At 50.5% G+C, this 18,103-nt stretch overlaps 2 protein-coding genes across 7 annotated transcripts in view; both read left to right on the top strand.

Moving 5' to 3' along the window:
- The window catches only part of CHD4 (chromodomain helicase DNA binding protein 4), a 29,983-nt gene extending 21,650 nt beyond the window's left edge, over window positions 1–8,333 (top strand). For all 6 annotated transcript variants that reach the window (XM_082665381.1, XM_082665379.1, XM_082665377.1 and 3 more), the window contains 13 exons: window positions 89–177; window positions 282–415; window positions 745–889; window positions 1,003–1,168; window positions 1,431–1,528; window positions 1,638–1,767; window positions 2,014–2,085; window positions 2,407–2,544; window positions 2,800–2,908; window positions 3,023–3,155; window positions 6,428–6,623; window positions 7,371–7,534; window positions 7,717–8,333. In XM_082665381.1, coding sequence (XP_082521507.1) covers window positions 89–177; window positions 282–415; window positions 745–889; window positions 1,003–1,168; window positions 1,431–1,528; window positions 1,638–1,767; window positions 2,014–2,085; window positions 2,407–2,544; window positions 2,800–2,908; window positions 3,023–3,155; window positions 6,428–6,623; window positions 7,371–7,534; window positions 7,717–7,734 — 1,592 coding nt within the window. In that variant the 3' untranslated portion in view covers window positions 7,735–8,333. The remainder of the gene's footprint in view (window positions 1–88; window positions 178–281; window positions 416–744; window positions 890–1,002; window positions 1,169–1,430; window positions 1,529–1,637; window positions 1,768–2,013; window positions 2,086–2,406; window positions 2,545–2,799; window positions 2,909–3,022; window positions 3,156–6,427; window positions 6,624–7,370; window positions 7,535–7,716) is intronic.
- Window positions 8,334–9,185: 852 nt separating this feature from the next.
- Window positions 9,186–18,089, top strand: NOP2 (NOP2 nucleolar protein). The gene is made up of 16 exons (XM_082666636.1): window positions 9,186–9,300; window positions 9,584–9,693; window positions 10,765–10,810; window positions 10,992–11,080; window positions 11,271–11,509; window positions 12,593–12,648; window positions 12,769–12,931; window positions 13,028–13,225; window positions 13,381–13,470; window positions 14,335–14,422; window positions 14,499–14,639; window positions 15,172–15,311; window positions 15,454–15,543; window positions 15,687–15,809; window positions 15,919–16,147; window positions 17,357–18,089. Exons 2-16 carry the CDS (start codon window positions 9,588–9,590, stop codon window positions 18,007–18,009), a joined length of 2,451 nt encoding a protein of 816 aa, XP_082522762.1. The 5' UTR covers window positions 9,186–9,300; window positions 9,584–9,587; the 3' UTR covers window positions 18,010–18,089.
- The last annotated feature ends 14 nt before the right edge of the window (window positions 18,090–18,103 follow it).

Below are 18,103 nucleotides of genomic sequence, written 5' to 3'. Positions count from 1 at the left end.
AGGGCTATGCCTTTCTGCTGGATTTTTAAAATATTGCCTTGTCTAATATCCCTATCGGTGTCGCTCACGCATCCTTTTCTTCTCGCAGCTCCCCGCAGGCCCAGTCGCAAGGGCCTGCGGAATGATAAAGATAAGCCATTGCCTCCTCTGTTGGCCCGTGTTGGTGGGAATATTGAAGTAAGTACCGTTGCGTTCTAGGGAAGGTTGGGTGAGTGCTGCTGTCGGGTCTTTGGTGGAGTAAGGTCTACTCCTTCTCTCACCTAGGTTCCTTCTCCCCCCAGGTTCTTGGCTTTAATGCTCGTCAGCGAAAAGCCTTTCTCAATGCGATTATGCGATATGGGATGCCACCTCAGGACGCTTTTACCACCCAGTGGCTTGTGAGAGATCTGCGAGGCAAGTCAGAGAAGGAGTTCAAGTAAGTGGAGAGCTGGAATGACTGATGTAGAGCAAGGGCTTTTAGTCTCTGGTCACCCCACAGTACTAGTGCAGGCTGTGCAGGACATTGGCTGTCTCCTCTGCTGACGTTGGCAAGGGAAGCTGTTAGTAATAGGGTTCCTTGTACTCCTCGCTTCCCTGGAAGAGGACTTGGCACATGGTGTGGGGTCTGGAGACCAGCTTTCAGCACGATGGCGGGCTTTACCTCAGATGGAGCCATAGTTGATGCCTGACTGCGGGTGGGAAAGAATCTGATCTAGGAGTTGGCATGATTGCTGTTTGACCCATTTCTCTATTTGTTTACTACAGGGCTTACGTCTCTCTTTTTATGCGGCATTTATGTGAGCCAGGAGCAGACGGGGCCGAGACCTTTGCTGATGGTGTACCCCGAGAAGGCCTGTCTCGCCAGCATGTCCTTACTAGGATTGGTGTCATGTCCTTGATTCGCAAGAAGGTGAGCCCTGAACCTCCCTCCATCGTTCAGGGGTTTCTAGGTGAAACTGGAGAGCCAGCAGGAAAGGAACCTAGATGGAATTGGGTCTTCAGCATCTTGTCCCATTGCTGCAGGTTCAGGAGTTTGAACATGTTAATGGGCGCTGGAGCATGCCCGAACTTGCGGAAGTAGAGGAAAACAAGAAAATGTCACAGCCAGGGTCACCTTCCCCAAAGACTCCCACACCCTCCACTCCAGGGGACACACAACCCAATACTCCTGCACCTGCCCCACCTGCTGGTAAGTCTGCCTGGACTGTTGTTTTCTATCCTTTTCTTCTTGTCCTGGCCTTTGCTTTTTCTGTTTCCCTGTACTCAGTTCTAACAGGGGAGTCTGGCAGGACACACAGCAATCTCCCTCTCAGTTTAGGAGGGCTGTCCTAAGAATAGGGCTGGCTCTTAAAGGCACGAGAGGACAGTTAAGATGAGACAAACTGAGAAGGTGTGACCTTCTCTCTGATCTGGGACCTTCTTCCTAATGAATGTCTATTATTGGTGTGCAGAGGATGGGATAAAAATAGAGGAAAATAGCCTCAAAGAAGAAGACAGTGCAGAAGGAGAAAAGGAAGTGAAATCTGCAGCCCCTGAAGCCACTGTTGAGGTAAGAGACGGGGGTGACTGGATGCCACACCAAAGGCAGATGGATAAGCCTGTTCTTCCTCTTGGGTGCTGGCCTGTCTGCTTCAGCTTCTTTCTTCTTTCCTTTGAAGTGTACACAGCCCCCTGCCCCTGCCTCAGAGGATGAGAAAGTCCTTGTTGAGCCTCCCGAGGGAGAGGAGAAAGTGGAAAAGGCAGAGGTCAAGGAGAGAACAGAGGAACCAATGGAGACAGATCCCAAAGGTATGTACATTTTCACACACTACAGATCCCTGTGAACCACAGTTGCTCTTGGGCTTGCAGCCCGGCTGGAGGGAAGTCCAGAGGAAGTGACACACTGAAGAATCTTGTACCCTTGATTTTAAACTGTGGGCTTTTTCTCTCTCAAGACATCTTTTATGACTTTCATCATGATTTAGGTTCAGGACATAGTGTAGAACAGAGAATACACTTCCTTAGACATGCTCTCAGTGCCATCTGTTCTCCCAGGTATTGCTGATGTGGAGAAGGTGGAGGAGAAGTCAGCAGTCGATCTGATTCCCATTGTGGTGGAGGACAAAGGTGGGTGTTTGGAGAAGCTGACTGTGCTTTTAAAAGGACTCTAAAGCTGAAAGGAAGGACTTTATCTCTTGGACACCCCTCCACCCCCAGGTTCCCCCATCCATACCCATATAATCATTTTATCCCAAGCTAAAAGACTCCACCTCTCCCCACATGTGGCTGTCGGTGGGCCAGTGGCACCTGTTCCTGGGTTTAAGAACACTTCTGTGGAGAAGGGTGGAGGTGGATGGGTACCTTGTAGCGTATGGTGCTATGTATGGGTAAGGGCTATGGTGCTGGCTTCTGTCTGGAGCTGACATTTTTCTTCTGCATGTCCTGTAGAGGAGAAGAAAGAAGAAGAAGAGAAAAAAGAGGTGATGCTTCAGAATGGAGAGACCCCCAAGGACCTGAATGATGAGAAGCAGAAGAAAAATATTAAACAGCGTTTCATGTTCAACATTGCAGATGGCGGTTTTACTGGTATGAAAAAGAGGGGCCCACTTGGGGTTAGATGAATTTGAGGTGAAACCAGGGTTCTTGTCAGAAACCAGGGTACAGAGACTTTACCTCTCCTAGAGAGAATGCCAGGCTGACTGCACACTCCTCTGGGGTCCATGTTAGAAAGCCAGAGGCATATTAAGTTGGTATCTGGGAATCAGGAATAAATAGCTTTTTGAATTCTCACAGATGTTTGCCTTTCTTTTTCTCCCCAACCGTCCCTAAATTCCTCTTCAGAGTTGCACTCCCTCTGGCAGAATGAGGAGCGGGCAGCCACAGTCACCAAGAAGACTTATGAGATCTGGCACCGACGGCATGACTACTGGCTGCTGGCTGGCATCATAAAGTATCCTTTGCCTGAGTTGGGGCTGAGGTCCTTGGTGAAGGTTTCTGAGGGTCCACAGTTTGAAGTTCTTAATTTCCTTGTTCCGTTTTTCCTGAGCAATTAATTTTCCAATAGCCATGGCTATGCCCGGTGGCAGGACATCCAGAATGACCCACGCTATGCTATCCTCAATGAGCCTTTCAAGGGTGAAATGAACCGTGGCAATTTCTTAGAGATCAAGAATAAGTTTCTAGCCCGAAGGTTCAAGGTGAGCAGGACGAGGAGGAATACAGCGTTGACGTGGCAGCCTTTAAAGTGCAGAAGGGACTAAAGGAGGGAGTCTGCTCATTCAGCCACGTTGATTATTGTGTTCTCCTGTGCACTTCGCTTTGTATTCTGTGAAAGGCTTTGCTCCCAAGTATCTTAAATATTAGAGATCAACACATACAGACCTGAAGGTTAACCAGTTGGTTAAGGGCTGAAGATGACTGTGCCTGCTGCATGACACAGCCCAGTGCAGTGGGTGTGCTGGGGGAACACGGTAGGCTGGAGTGTTCAGGAAAGATACAGAGGTGGGACTGAATTGGATCTCTGAGGAGGCAGGGCTGCCAGTGGGCTGGTGGTACTTTTTTCTGGGTCTGTGTGGATGAAGGGTGGGGTAGACGCAAAGGTGTAGAGCTCCATTTTCAGAATCACTAGGGCTGATACGCCCAGGACTGAAGGGGAGTTTTCCTCAGGAATTCAGCAAATGCATATTAAGGGCACCTTGTGTGCAGACCATCATAATGGGATACCATGGAGGTGAGACACGTGGATCTTAACGCTGAGTATAATTGGGGGAATAAGAAATGTACACTAATAAACCTTCAAATATCACGTGCTAGGGAATGGGTGGGCCAGGGACAGGCCTGGTGCCTGTTCTCAAGGAGCTCTCAGTTTAACGTGGAGGCAGATTGTGGTCAAATGAATGTCATTCTGTGTGTCGCGAGGGAGACTGCAAAATCCTTAAGAAAGTTCTCCAGAGGGAATGTGGGGAGAGCTCACAAATGCTCCAGGGAGAAGATGGCATTGGAGTGAAGTTTCGGTGAATGTAATAGAGATTGCCGGATAGAAACGGAAGGCCCTTTGATCAAAAGAATTAGGTTAGGCAAAGACAGAGCCTGTAGAGCTTATGGTGTTTGGAAACAGCAGATAGTCCAGGTGGGGTGTAGAAGACACTTGTGTTGGTGATGGTGGGAGGTACGTTGGAGAGAGAAGTAAGGCTGGAGGTCGGTAGGTAGGTTTTTGGCACCAGATAAGAGAGTTTGGACTTTACCTTATAGTTCATGGGCAGCCATTGAGGGTTTGTGAAGGGTTTTGATACAACCAAGGGAAACTGAAACAGAACATTCATGAGATTACAGAACTATCAATAGTCATGAGGTAGTAAGGGCTCGTCTGTGATGCTGGTTGTGGAAAATGAGAAGGATAAGATAAAGGGAACGAGGGACCTCCCTGGTGGTCCAGTGGTTAAGACTGCACTCCCAGTGCAGGGGGCCCGGGTTTGATCCCTGGTCAGGGAACTAGATCCCCCATGCCACAACTAAGATCCAGCGTGCTGCAACTAAGACCCGGTGCAGCCAAATAAATAAATACTAAAAAAATAAATAAATAAATAAATAAAAGATAAAGGGAATGAAACACCAAGGAATTTACAGGATTTACTGATTTACTGTAGGGGTCAGCAAACTATTAAGGGGCCAGAGTAATTCAAGCTTTGTGAGACACTGATACTCAGCTCTGTCATAGTGGGCAAGCAGCCACAGGTGATAAGTATGAATATGTTCCAGTAAAACTTTTTTTATCGACACTAAAATTTGAACTTCCTATAATTTTTATGAAGCTTTATAAGCTATTGTTTTGATTTTTTTTCAACCATTTAAAAATGAAGAACCCATTCTTAGCTCTTGGGCCATCCAAAAACAGGCAGTGGCCCAGATTTGGCCCACAGGCCATAGTTTGCTGACCCCTGAGTTACTTTATTGAATTTGAGATACAAAGGAATGAGACTCCAAAAATAACTGAAGTTTTGAGTCTGAGTCACTGAGAAAGTTAAATTACTATTGGCAGATCAGGGAAGTGAGGAGAGGGAGCAGTTTGTAGAAAAAAGTTAAGTTCAATTTTAGACAAGTCATTTGGTGTTTTTCACAAGTAAATATCCTCCCAGTACTCCCACCACCGTTAAACAAGTGGGATCAAAGTGATCAGCCACGCACGAGTGGGATCAGAACAATCAGTGCTTGAGATGCATGTTTGAAAAGCACCAACTCATTTGCACAGAGGTGCTGGCTGATGCCAGGAGGGGAGAGAGCGCTTGGGAGAATGCTGATCCTGGAGAAAGCTCATAGTTTGGGGCAAGAGGGAGGGGAGTTGGTGAAGGAGACAGGGTGGTATATAGATTGAAAGGAGGTGCTTGGTCTGTTTGGGGATAAGTTAGGCCTGAATTGGAGCCAGGTCTTCTGGAAGAAACAACTGTCCATTCTCATACTGTCCTTTTTCCTGACCCCTAGTGGATTCATTCTTTTTAAGAACCAGTGGATACTTGAGTAAAATAAGTCTCATAAGTCATGAATCAACATTCTGTCCCTTGAAATGTATTTCAAAGGCCGTTTTACACAGCTCCATCAGGTGACATGTGCAACTGTTCGTTGCATTATGATTTTTGGTGGTGGGGCCTGGAGGCAACCTAGATGTTTGACATTGGGAGTGTGGGTAGGTAAAATGTGGATTCACATCACCGAGCATTAAGAAACAACAAAATACACGTTTTGTAACATAAATGGACCTTTAAAAAAGGTATGTAGTGGGGAAATGAAAAAGCCTTTTATAATGTACAGAAAAACATTCTGTAAATGAGAAATGTGCACATGAAACAATACTGTCTGCAAGAAAACCCACAAAAAGACACACAGCAGGTATATTAGAAGGGTTGCCTATTGAGGAAGGGAAGGGATGGGAGTGAGATACAGAGATGAAAGAAAAGAAACAACAGGAATAAATTTAGAGAGTAAAACAACTTGATAGGGCAGATGGACTGCCATGCAACCATTAAGTCATCTGTATTCTGTAATAACCTAAACGGGAAAAGAATTTGAAAAAGAATGGGGGAAGAAAACGTCATCTTTTATAAAGAGCAGCTAGTAACAAGGGAAGAGCCTTACTATGTAACTTTGAGTTGATACAATATAAATACGTATATAGAATCTTAATTTTGTAAAAAACATGTAACAGAAAACCTCAAAATGTTAACAGTAGCTCTCAGAGGTGGAATTGTGATTTTAATTCTTTATACATTCTGTATTTTCTAAATTGAGGATTTATCATTTTTGTATAAGAGTGAATCAATAAAGGGTAAAGAGCTTTAAAAACACAGACCTTCAAAGTGGGGTGAAAAAGGCAATGGAATGTTGAACTGGCCAGGTGTGGGTTCTGAGAGGCCCATGAGAAATGAGCAAAGTGAGGGTCAGTCCAGCTGCCATCTCCTGTTTCTCTCTTGTCCAGCTCTTAGAACAAGCCCTGGTGATTGAGGAGCAGCTGCGTCGGGCGGCTTACCTGAACATGTCAGAGGACCCCTCTCACCCTTCCATGGCCCTGAACACCCGCTTTGCTGAGGTGGAGTGTTTGGCAGAGAGTCATCAGCACCTGTCCAAGGAGTCGATGGCGGGAAACAAGCCAGCAAATGCGGTCCTGCACAAAGGTAGCCAGTGGCTCCCCTGCCTCCTGTGGACTTGGCCTCCTTCCTCCTCTGCCCCTCCCCGACACACACCTACTTCTCAGGTCTGAGCCTTTTTTGGAGCCCCTTTCTTTGTCTGGGAGCTTAGGGTGTGCTGGGGATCCTTGCGTTCCTTCTTAGGAAGCTAACATCTTAGAGACGGTCAAGGACAGTAGTTCTTTGCTTTTTAACTCTTGAATGTATTCCAGTTCTTGGAGGTGGAAAGCAAAGCAGAATAATACAATGTGATCTGGGATAGTTTAGAGGTAACAAGGTGATTTAAGATCTTGTCAAATTCTAGACTGCTTTCAACATTCTGTTTTTAATTAAAGTTAAGACATTGTAAGGGGGATGGAGGGTGAAATGAGGAAAAGAAAGCTGTTATAAAGGAAGAGGGAGACAGCTCCAAAGATGCAGAGGAAAGATAGTGAGAAGAGGAAACAATAGGAATAGCTATTGAAGAAGTGGAGGAAATAGAGACAATAGGGATCAAGGGACAGTTGGCTTTAGAAAGCACAGAATCATGGACAGTTGGAACTGGAATATGAGGGACAGGAATTTGAGTGTGGTGGAGCCAGGTCAGGTGACTCAGTGACAAAAGACAGTACTCCGGCACATCAGTCACTTGGTCATTGAGAAGTAATGGGTGTGTGTGGGGGGTCCACTTAATGGGAAAGATGGACCTCGGTCTTGACTACCATGGCTCACCGCCTCTTTTTCTTGGCCCTGCAGTTCTGAAACAGCTAGAAGAACTGCTGAGTGACATGAAAGCCGATGTGACTCGACTCCCAGCTACTATTGCCCGAATTCCCCCAGTTGCTGTGAGGCTACAGATGTCAGAGCGTAATATTCTCAGTCGCCTGGCAAACCGGGCACCTGAACCACCTCCACAGCAGGTATAGGACCATTTTCGTCTGGCCAGCTCTTCCAACAGAGCCATTCTAGAACTTTAACTCTGCTGTCTGTCCCTAGCTTTACATACTGGGCAGGTGGGGCTGGCTTACCAGTGAGTTCCCTTGGGATCAGGTGGGTTCCTGGAGTCTGGAATTCTGACTGCCTTGGCTTTCTCTTCCTATAGGTAGCCCAGCAGCAGTGAAGATCCAGATTGATGATACCACCTCCACCGCTGAGCAGTGACCTTCCTCACTTTCCCTTGCCCAGCTTCTCCCCTGGGGGCCTGAGAGACCCTCTCCTTCCTTCTGCCCCATCTTCCAAGTTGTAGAGGAACAGCCCCGCTGAGCACTGGGGGAGGGGAGGGAGTGAGGGGCAGTGGTGCCCTTCCTGCTGGAGAGACATGCAGCAGTAGCGCCGGCGCCATCTGCGGGGAGCTGGCGGGCTGGCCTTCCGGGCCCTGGCTTCTCCCCACTGTAACGTCTGTTACACACAAACTGTTGCGGGTTCCCAACAGGCTTGAAGAAAATGATCAGAATTTCTTCCTCCTTTTGGTTTTATTTTGTTGGTTTATTTTGTGTTTTTTCTCCTTTTTTGGGGGGTATTCACAGTGGGCCGGGCCCCTGGGTGAGACACAGCTACCTCTGTTGGCATCTTTTTAATACCAGGAACCCAGCGGCTCCAGCCCCTGAGTGGCTAGAATTAAATAAAGTGGAAAAAAAAAAAAAAAAAAGAACCAAAAGCATAAAAAACCACAGCAAATTTCTTGACGAAAATTGAAAATAAAATTTTCCTTGTATTTTAGTGCTCTCGTTCAGTGTGGGTGTAGGTGCAGGTGGATGAATGTTTCTGTATGGGAGCCTTGGGACGTGTGTTTGGAGACGAAGGGTTTCCTTGTGTCCTGAGATTTCACGAAAGAGCCGAGTTCCCACTGTGCACGTGCTGTGTGCTGACAAGCCCACCTGTGCACAGCGGGGCCACCGGAGCCGCCGGGTTCACAGCCCACACCGCGGCCTCCTGGATCCGCGAGGGTGCGGAAGCAGACTTCTCCGGGCTGTGGACGTCGCGCGTATAAAATGAAGGGGTCTTCCTCGCAGAGTTGGGAAAACAAAACCAACGAAGGGCTGGAAGAGTTTTAACAGCTAAGCACCACCTTGCTGTCTATTTGAAGAAAGGCTGAAGTCGGTTTTTCTGTTAACTTGCGTGAATGAAGTCAGGACGCGAGATGCCTTCCTCCCGACCTCCAAGACGGGAACCTGGGCAGAGAGGACCGTTATCTGAGGGGGAGCGCGGGGTCTGGGGTCAAGGAAGAGGGTTTCCGCGTCGCAGGCGTGGGGTCCCCCGATCTTGAGGCGACGTCGGGCGGAGGAGGGCCCGGCTCTGGCGCCTCCGTTCGAGGGGAAGGGGCTGCTTTCGGGTACAGTATTTCCGACAAATCTGCAGTGAGGCGAAAGGCCCATGCCCGGAGGGGAGGGCGGGGAAGCCGAAAACGCCTTGGGTGCACCACCTTCTCCGGCCGGGGGGAAAGCAGAGCGGTCCGCCCGAGAATCGTGCCCGGCCGCACGGCCCCCCAGCCCCGCGCGGGCCGGGTAAGCAAACGTTCCGGCTTCCGCGGCGGACCGGAAGACCGGAAGAGGCGGGGCCTCGGCAGGCACGCAGGGCGCCTGCGTAAGACGTTTTCGTGGTGCGGCGTCGGAGCGCTTGTCCTGGGCCGCACGTGGAGCTCCGCGCCTGCTTCCGAATCCCGTCTCGGGGCTGGATTGGCTTCCAGGTGAGCCGAGGCTTCGGGCGCGTCTGGAGGAATTTGGGGAAGGAAGGGTGAGGCGCTGGCCTGGACTGGGGCGTGGGGAGGGTGGGGGTACGCGGTACCTAGGGCGTGAGACCCAGGGCCCGGGGCTCAGCGTGGAGTGGAGGTTTGGACAGGCCTCGAGGGGCTGTTGAGTCGAGGTTCTGGTGGAGGCGATACCCTCTCCCGCTCCATTTCGCTTCGTCTGCGTTCTGCCTTTCCCTTACAATACGCGCTCTTCTACTGTCTCCCGTTTTGTTTTCCCCAGTACCATGGGGCGTAAATTGGACCCTACGAAGAAGGAGAAGCGCGGGCCGGGCCGAAAGGCCCGGAAACAGAAAGGTGCCGAGACCGAACTTGCCAAATTCTTGCCTGCAGGTAGGGGTCTGGCGTGCTCCCTCTCCCGATTCTCCAGCTTTTGCGCTATTCTTTTATCTGTAGCGCAACCCTTCCGTTTTTTTAGTCATTTTGTGTGTTCGCTTTCTGTTCAACCGGAATTTTCTTTTAATGAGTTACTAGGAAATAAGTAGGAATGAAGTACTCTCATTAGCGTTTAGAACTTAGGGAAGATGCGACTGGGACACAAGTACTCATGCAAGGAGAGGTGTGGTTTAACACTGCGGGAGTTCAGAGGAAGGGGGATCCCACGGAGTTAGAGAGTTTGAGAAGATTTTGTTTGAAAAGATTTTGTGAAGCAGTTGGGTTTTGAAAAATGGGTGACATTTTAGCAAGTGGAAGTTGGAAGGGGATAGTCCAGTCACTGTGAACTGCATTGTTGAGGGCATGGAGATGGGAAAGCACAGAACTGGTTCATGCATGGTTGGTAGTCTACTGCATGGAAGACTGGGTGGGAGGGAAGAGTGGGCAAGCAGTTTGTGTTGAACATCATATAAAAGATGCAGTTTACTGAGGTGTTGGCAAATGCTAAACACTATACCGAAGCCTTTGGACACATTGTATCCTCTCATTCTCAGTGTCCTGTGAGAGAGGCCCTGCTAAGGAAATGGGTGCTGAGAGGTTAACCTGTAAATAGTTATTAAATGACAGAGCTGAGATTTAAATTTTCTGTTTCTTGGAACATATACGAACAGCAGCAGTTGTAAAGGTAAAATGTATCGTGGTTGGTAACTGATGAGTTGAGAGTAAAAGAAAGGGGAGAAGAAAGTTTTGAATCTGTGTTACCAGAATGATGATGATGCTGTGTGTTGAAATCAGTCTGGAGGGAGGCCCAGTTTGGATTTGGCTGGTGAACAGCCAGGTGGAAATCATCTCCTCTACATCTCTTATCCAGCTCCCGGTAGAGCACAGTGGAGTGAGTCATCATCTACTGCCTCTAACTAGTGTTCCAATTCTTTTCCCTTTTATTTCCTTTCCCGTTGCTTTTTTTTTTTTCATTTCCCCTGTAACCTCCTGTTCTGCCTGTTTAAAAAAAAATTTTTTTTTAAACAGGTGGTGATGAAAATTTCAAGAGGTTGTCCAGTCGTGCCCGAAAGAGGTGAGTGTGCATGTCTAGACTTACGTTACCCAGGTTAAACTGGTCCCACTCATCTTTAGGCACTGCTCCCATGTGATCATGCTGATGGAAAGAGCTGTTGGGGACTGTCAGGTTTCCCTGCACTGGGAAGTGGCAGAGCCTAGAGGTGTGTTCCATTTCCTCACTCCTTTTCTGTTTTCAGGGCAGCCAGGAGGAGGTTGGGCTCTGCTGAAGCCCCTGAGATGAATAAGTCCCCTGGGGCCAAACCATTGCCTGGAAAGCTATCAGAAGGTCAGTGGACATAGGAGCTGGGTGCCACGTGAGGAGTCCTCTGGGTCCTGGGTAGGGAGGGGCTTGTTGAGTATTTCTGAAGTGAAAGGAACAGCCAGAGGACGTTCTTGGGGGTAGGAAGTACAGAGGCTCCATCAGTGTGTGGCTGCCATCAGTCCAGGATTCTTCAAACCCTCTGGGATCTCTGCAGGAGCTGTCCAGGCACCCAGTAAGAAGGGAGCCCCGTCCTTATTTAACAGTGCTCGAGGCAAGAAGCGCCCAGCACCAACCCACAGCAGTGACGAGGAAGAAGAGGAGGAAGACTCTGAAGAGGGTGGTGTGGCGAACCAGGGGGACCTCTGGGGCTCCGAGGACAGTGACGCTGATATGGTAGATGACTATGGAGCTGACTCCAGCTCAGAGGACGAAGATGAGGATGACGGTGCAGAGGTGAGCTTTATCTCTCTGGGTCTTCAGAAAGCTATCCTTGCCTTTTAGAGTCTTTCCAGATCCTTGAGACTATCTCTCGGTGACAAGGATAAGCCTGAGTGGAGAAAAGGGATTTTAGCGTTCCATCACTTTTCGTAGCACCTTACCTCCTCTCAGCGCATGTGCAAGTTTAAAAGAGCCACAGGATAGAGCACTTTAAAATATAACGATGCTCAGTGCTGGTGAGGACGTGGGAAGGCGGACACTTGTATGGCCCCACTGCTGGGACTAGAAATGCACACTTTTTTTTTTTTTAAGCATTTGGTATCTGAGAACCTTAAAAAGGTTTTTCCTTTTCACTTAGTAATTCCACCTTAGAAAGGTGATCCAGAATGTAGACAGGTTTACTTGCCGAAGTATAAGAAGTTATCATGTATTATACAGTTTAAGTATATGAGTGCGTTACTAGGAAAATTCAAGCATAATCGAGTCGTATGGAATAAAAAGGAAGTTCCCACTTTCACCCCTCTCCCCCAACCCCCCTTCTCTCTGCAGAGCTACTGTTTTGCGATTTCCAGGCACCATGTGGACCATAATGCCCAAACTCTGGAAACTTCCAAAATGCCTAATAGGCTTAAGTGAACTGTGGTTCATTCGTATGCTAAATTAACGTTTGGCCATTGCGTCTGTGAAAATGCTTGTGATCTGTGAATGAGAAAAGGCGAGAAACAGACTCGAAAATGAATCATGATTTTAACTGTGTGAAAAATGTAGAGTAAGCGTGGAGGAAAATATGGCAAAACGGGTGCCCAGGGAAGTTTTTGTGTGTGTGTATGTGTGTGTGTGTGTGTCCCCGTGTCCTGCCTGCCCACCCGTGTACATATGGGTATGGGAAGAACAATGTACCTAACTCTTTCAATCCATCATTTCACTTCAGTAATGGTAAATATTTTGCTAATCTTATATTCACTTTTTCAGGGTCTAAATTTTTTTCTGGGAGCAAGAGTTATGTTTGTATTTAGGAAAAAAACAGAGGTAGGAAGTATTTCATGGGCTGGTGGAAGGGCAAGCTTTGCATCACCAGCCTCTTGTCTCTTTATTCAGTTGCTGCCCATTGAAAGGGCTGCTCGGAAGCAGAAGGCCCAGGAGGCTGTTGCTGGGTGAGTTTTGGAAACTCTTAGGGTGGAGAGTAGGCAGTGGCTGGGATGAAGGAAAATGTGAGGAAGGAGGAGGTGTCTGCTTTGATCTGTGAACCACTCTGTTCTTGGACCTGTTTATAGGGGCCAGTGGAGTGAGGAGGAGACCTACGAAGAGGAGGAAGAGGAGAAAGTGTCCCCTGGGTCAGGTCCCAAAGAGGATGATGAGATGGAAGGGGACCTGCAGATCAACGCGGACGAGGAGGAGACTTTTGTGCTGCCCCCTGCTGGGGAGATGGAGCAGGATATCCTTCTGGGGCAGGGGGAGCCGGAGGGGGATGCTGGGGAGAAGGCATTTCCAGGCCCCAGGAAACCAGGAAGCAGTTCCTTAACAGGTCCACATGCCCAGGTTCCAGACTTGCAGCGAGTTCACAAGCGCATCCAAGACATAGTGGGAGTGCTGCGCGATTTTGGGACTCAGCGGGAGGAAGGTCGGTCTCGTTCTGAATATCTGCAGCGGCTTCGGAAGGACCTGGCCACTTACTACTCCTATGGAGACTTCCTCCTTGGCAAGCTTATGGACCTCTTCCCTCTGTCTGAGGTACCGACTTGCCATTCTGATGCCCTTCATGCTTTTCTTTCCTCACTCTCTCTTCTCTTACACTGTGTAAGAAGGCAGCCAGCCCCCTTGCTCTCTGCTTTTCTGGCTGCGCTCCTAGGCCAGCCTGACCTGCTCCCTGCCATGCTCTGTCCCAGCTGGTGGAGTTTTTGGAAGCCAATGAGGTGCCTCGGCCCATCACCCTCAGGACCAATACCTTGAAGACCCGGCGCCGGGACCTCGCTCAGGTGAGGGGTGGGCCCTGAGGTTTGCTTGTCTCAGGGAGGCACTGAATCCCAGAGACCCCCGCCCACCCCCCCCGTCCCACCGCACTGGGCGTGGGGGGTCTTAGTACCTAGGCATTTCTTGGTACAGGCATGGTCCCAGGAGGCAGACCTAGGCCTGGTGTCACGCTGGGTCTGTCTGGCAGGGCTGAGGACCTCTGTCGATTGGGGAGCTCGTCCCTTCAGCCTCTGCTCCCTGTGACAGGGCTGAGACATCCGCATCACGATGAAAATGCCGCCTCACAGAGAAGTGGGAGGGGGTTGTCTGCCTCGTAGATGATTGAGAAGCTGGTGAGGCTGTGATCCCTATCCCCGGGAAAAGACGTGACACACACACACAAGCAGTGTTTTAAGCTCCTCGTTTCCAGGGGTTCAGGGGCCCCAGGTTAAAACCCTGGTGCCAGAGGCAGTGGTGTGGCCTTGTGTGTTGTCTGTCTCCTGGTGTCTGTCTTCTGTTGCCTCTCCTGGAAGGTAACTCGATAGTTATCTTTAACGTTGCTATAACCAATAACGCTAAGTTTTAGGATGGCAAGGGGGCTGAGGCTCTTGGAAAGTCGGGGTCCATTTCCAGGAGATGAAAGAACAGGAGCTGGCAGTGTGCTCCATTGGGATGGAATTCAGACCTTGAGTTAGAACCTGAGGCTAAGGAAGAGGAGACCATGGGATGGGACAGACTGTTCTGTGCGCCTGTGATGATTGTGTCCTGACTAAGCTCCAGGGGTCGTGGTGCCACGGGCCTCCTGCCAGGACCAGGGTGTCACGTCTCCAGTCCCCTACTGGGTATAGTAGCTTCCGACGTTTTAACACTTTCATCCATCTTATTTTCAGGCGCTGATCAATCGTGGGGTTAACCTGGATCCCCTGGGCAAGTGGTCGAAGACTGGACTCGTGGTATATGATACTTCGGTGCCCATTGGTAAGTGTTCCCTGCCCCGGAGCCCTTCTGCCCGTGCCCTCGTCCCAGCATGTCACAGGCGGGTCCTCATCCACAGGTGCCACTCCCGAGTACCTGGCTGGGCACTACATGCTGCAGGGGGCCTCCAGCATGTTGCCCGTCATGGCCTTGGCACCCCAGGAACATGAGCGGATCCTGGACATGTGTTGTGCCCCTGGAGGAAAGACCAGCTACATAGGTATGAGAAGGGCCGGTGGGGCTAGGCTTCAGCTGGCGCTCTGCTTATGAAAGGAGGTGGGGTTGCACAGGCGGTCAGCAGAGTGGGCGGCAGCACAGGTTCTGGGGGCGGCCCCGCTCCAGCCCCACGAGGGCCTCTTACTGCCCACGTGACCTTGGGCACCTGTGGAACGGCGAGGTGATGGTGCTCGTGTTGGCTGTTATGTTATGCGTGGGTCCTGAGGGTTGAGGTGCGCATATGCACGTCCCTGGCACAGTAACCGCTACGTATAATTAGTCGTAACCATTTTATTAAACTGTTATCCCTTGGAAGAAGTAACTTAGTCTGAAGGATCAGAAGGGCGTTCAGTAACAGAAAAGTCATTCTGGCGGGCTCGCTCATCACAGGGCCGGTGCGGACCGGGTAGCCGGTGGGGTTGCAGCTTATTTGGGGAAGGGGTGAGACTTCACAGGCAGAGTCTTGGGCTAGAGGGTGGCCGGCAGGTGTGGAGGCACAGGAGCTGCCGGTGAGCACTGTGCCCTCCTCCCTTCAGCCCAGCTCATGAAGAACACAGGTGTGATCCTCGCCAATGACGCCAACGCCGAGCGGCTCAGGAGCGTCGTGGGCAACCTGCACCGGCTGGGAGTCACCAACACCGTCATCAGCCACTATGACGGGCGCCAGTTTCCCAAGGTGGGGCTCCCCGCTGTGTGTCTCTCCTGGGGCGTCTCACCTGCTCCCTTCCCGACCTCAGGTTGTTGAGACCTGCCCTTAGGAAATAATCGGTATGGTTCAGGTTGCCGAAAACATCCACTTAGCCTGCCTTTTTCCCCAGGTGGTGGGGGGCTTCGACCGAGTCCTGCTGGATGCCCCCTGCAGTGGCACCGGTATCATCTCCAAGGACCCAGCAGTGAAGACGAACAAGGTGCAGGGGTTGGGGGACCTGCTGAAAAGTCTCGGGGAAGGGGGGCTGGCGAAGCGGAGTGGGAGGTGGGCAGTCAGCAGCTCACGTCTCCTGAGGCTACCTTTAGAAAGTCCAGCGCTGTGGGTCTCTCCGTCCTGGGACAGGATGAGAAGGACATCTTGCGCTGCGCTCACCTTCAGAAGGAGCTGCTCCTGAGCGCTATCGACTCTGTCAGCGCCACCTCCAAGACGGGGGGCTACCTCGTCTACTGCACCTGCTCCATCATGGTGAGGCCTGTCGTGGGGCGAGGGGGGCAGGGCTGGCGCCGGCGCCCCCCAGCACCCCCTCGGCTCCAGCTCCGCTTTCCCTTCCGTCTCTGTCTCCCCCACACGTCAGGTGGAAGAGAACGAGTGGGTGGTAGACTACGCCCTGAGAAAAAGGAACGTGCGGCTGGTGCCCACGGGCCTGGACTTCGGCCAGGAGGGCTTCACCCGCTTCCGGGAAAGGCGCTTCCACCCTACCCTGCGCTCCACCCGCCGCTTCTACCCTCACACCCACAACGTGGACGGTTTCTTTATTGCCAAGTTCAAGAAATTCTCCAATTCTATCCCCCAGTCCCAAACAGGTAAGCAGTGTGCTCTTTGTACCTCTCCTCTCCACCTTTGCTCTTTCTACCATAGCTTCAGGAGACTTTCTGGTGTGACTGCGGGGAAGGGCGGATCTCGGCCTCCCTCTCCTGGCCTTTGCACGCTTGGGTGAGAGACCCCTTTCATCCCAGCTAGTTGTTCCCAAGCCTGGGCCCCATTCGGTGCGTTACGGGGTTCACGTGGGTGGGGTCTTTCCCTTGATCCTGCCAAATGGCTGCAGTTGGTCGGCACTAAACGCATTCCCAGTGCGAGTGTGGTTTCTTGGCCGAGGGTTGCCTTACTGGTAATAGACCTCTGCCAGTCCAGCCTTGTCAGCATTGGGTTGGCACGCGACTCCTCAGAACTGTCCGTTCTCTGAGCCCATCACACTAATTGCAGATCGTTTCCTCAGCCATCTTGAGGAGTCTGGCCTTGATCTCAAGGGGAAGGGTGGGGTTTTCTGAAACAAGCCTGAGGGCTCTGCCTGCTGGGATGCCACCCTGAGCTGAGTTGGAAGAGGGAGAGGCGGGCTTCTCTGGACACAAACAACATGACTTATTGAGTTGATTTTTTTTCCTCTTCATAAACAATGCCTCTTAACAAAAGTCACATCTGAATGTTAACAGAACAAAAACCTCTTTAAGAAGTAGCAAAATTTCTTGCATTTTTTTTTTGCTGTAACTGTAAAGATACATATTTAATATGTCTTCATTAATGAAGACTAGCTTTTTCTAGTTGCTCTGTGTGCATTCTTATTTTCCTGCATCTCGTCAAACTCTGCATGAAAAAAATATCTTTTCTGATTAAAAGAGAAGCCCAGTGCTTCAGGTTTTTTCAGGGTTCGCCTCCTCCTTAGAGTGTCTTGTTACCTGCTGGCCTCAAGGGGGCACAGCTTCCTCTGAAAACCTTTTGGCCCAAGGATGGGGATGGGTAGTGATGCCTTCTCTTTAACACAGGGTTCAAATATGACTTGCGTAAAGACCAGGTGATATTAAGTAATATGAAGCCAGGTAATCTGCTCTTAGGCACCGTCCCAATTGTGTGGAACACTTGGCCAAGAGATAGTACCCCGGCAGTTTCCTTATTTTAATACCTCTACCTACCTCCTCCACTAATGATCAAGACCCAGTGATGAGGCCTGTTTTCTCAAACCATCTGTTTAATTTTAACCTCAGGAAATTCTGTGATATCCACCCTTACAAACCTAGACTTGCCCCACCTGAAAGGGCAGGTGACCCCCCAGCCTGAGAGCAGCAGGCAGCCTGCCAAGAAGGCCAGAGTGGCTGGTCAAGCAAAGCAGCGGCTGCAGAAACGGAAACATCCCAAGAAGGCTTCCTTCCAGAAGCAGAACGGTGTCTCCAGAGGGACAGACTCAGAAGTGTCCACTGTGTGTTCTGTCACAAAGGCCCAAGCTTCCTCTAAGCTGCAGGATAGCAGTCAGCCAGCTGAAAAAGCAGCAGGGGTCAGGGAACCAAAGGTAGCCGGGAAGCTACAGCAGCAGTCACCCGAACTGCAGTCCTCCAAGAAAGCTGCCTTCCGGAAGCGGCACGCTCCTCCTAAGGGCACCTGCACGGAAACACCTGCTGCGCCGTCCCTCTCCAAGACGCAGGCCACTCTCAAGCCTGAGGACCGTGGTCAGCCCCTGGGGAACACCACAGGGGCTGAGGAGGTTAAACAGCGGGTGCCAGAGCAGCCTCTCAAGAAAGCTGCCTTCCAGAAACAGAAGGGTACCCCCAAGGGACCTAAGACTCCAGTCATGTCCCCCCACCGGGGGGGTCACAGCCGGCCCCCACCAGCAAAGAGGAGAAAATCTCTGTCCAGAGGCGGCCGCCAGCCCCTGCTGTCTCCGATGGATGGTTGAACTATACAGGGGTGGCTCATTGCCGTTGTTACTGGGTTGGAACTCTTACCTCTATGAGGATGGCTTCCCCACTGGGGATGTGAAATTTAATACA

Source organism: Grampus griseus (genome assembly GCF_964374135.1).
Source record: "Grampus griseus genome assembly, chromosome: 11".
In the NCBI taxonomy this organism is placed as follows: domain Eukaryota; kingdom Metazoa; phylum Chordata; class Mammalia; order Artiodactyla; family Delphinidae; genus Grampus; species Grampus griseus.
The sequence above is the reverse complement of the archived record's forward strand: the minus strand, read 5'-3'. Positions and strand labels throughout refer to the sequence as shown.

Coding starts and splice junctions, on each gene's coding strand:
- NOP2 (XM_082666636.1), top strand. CDS start 9,588: ATGGGGCGTAAATTGGACCCTACGAAGAAGGAGAAGCGCGGGCCGGGC. Junction 10,811..10,991: donor TCCAGTCGTGCCCGAAAGAG/GTGAGTGTGCAT, acceptor TTCTGTTTTCAG/GGCAGCCAGGAGGAGGTTGG. Junction 11,081..11,270: donor GCCTGGAAAGCTATCAGAAG/GTCAGTGGACAT, acceptor GGATCTCTGCAG/GAGCTGTCCAGGCACCCAGT.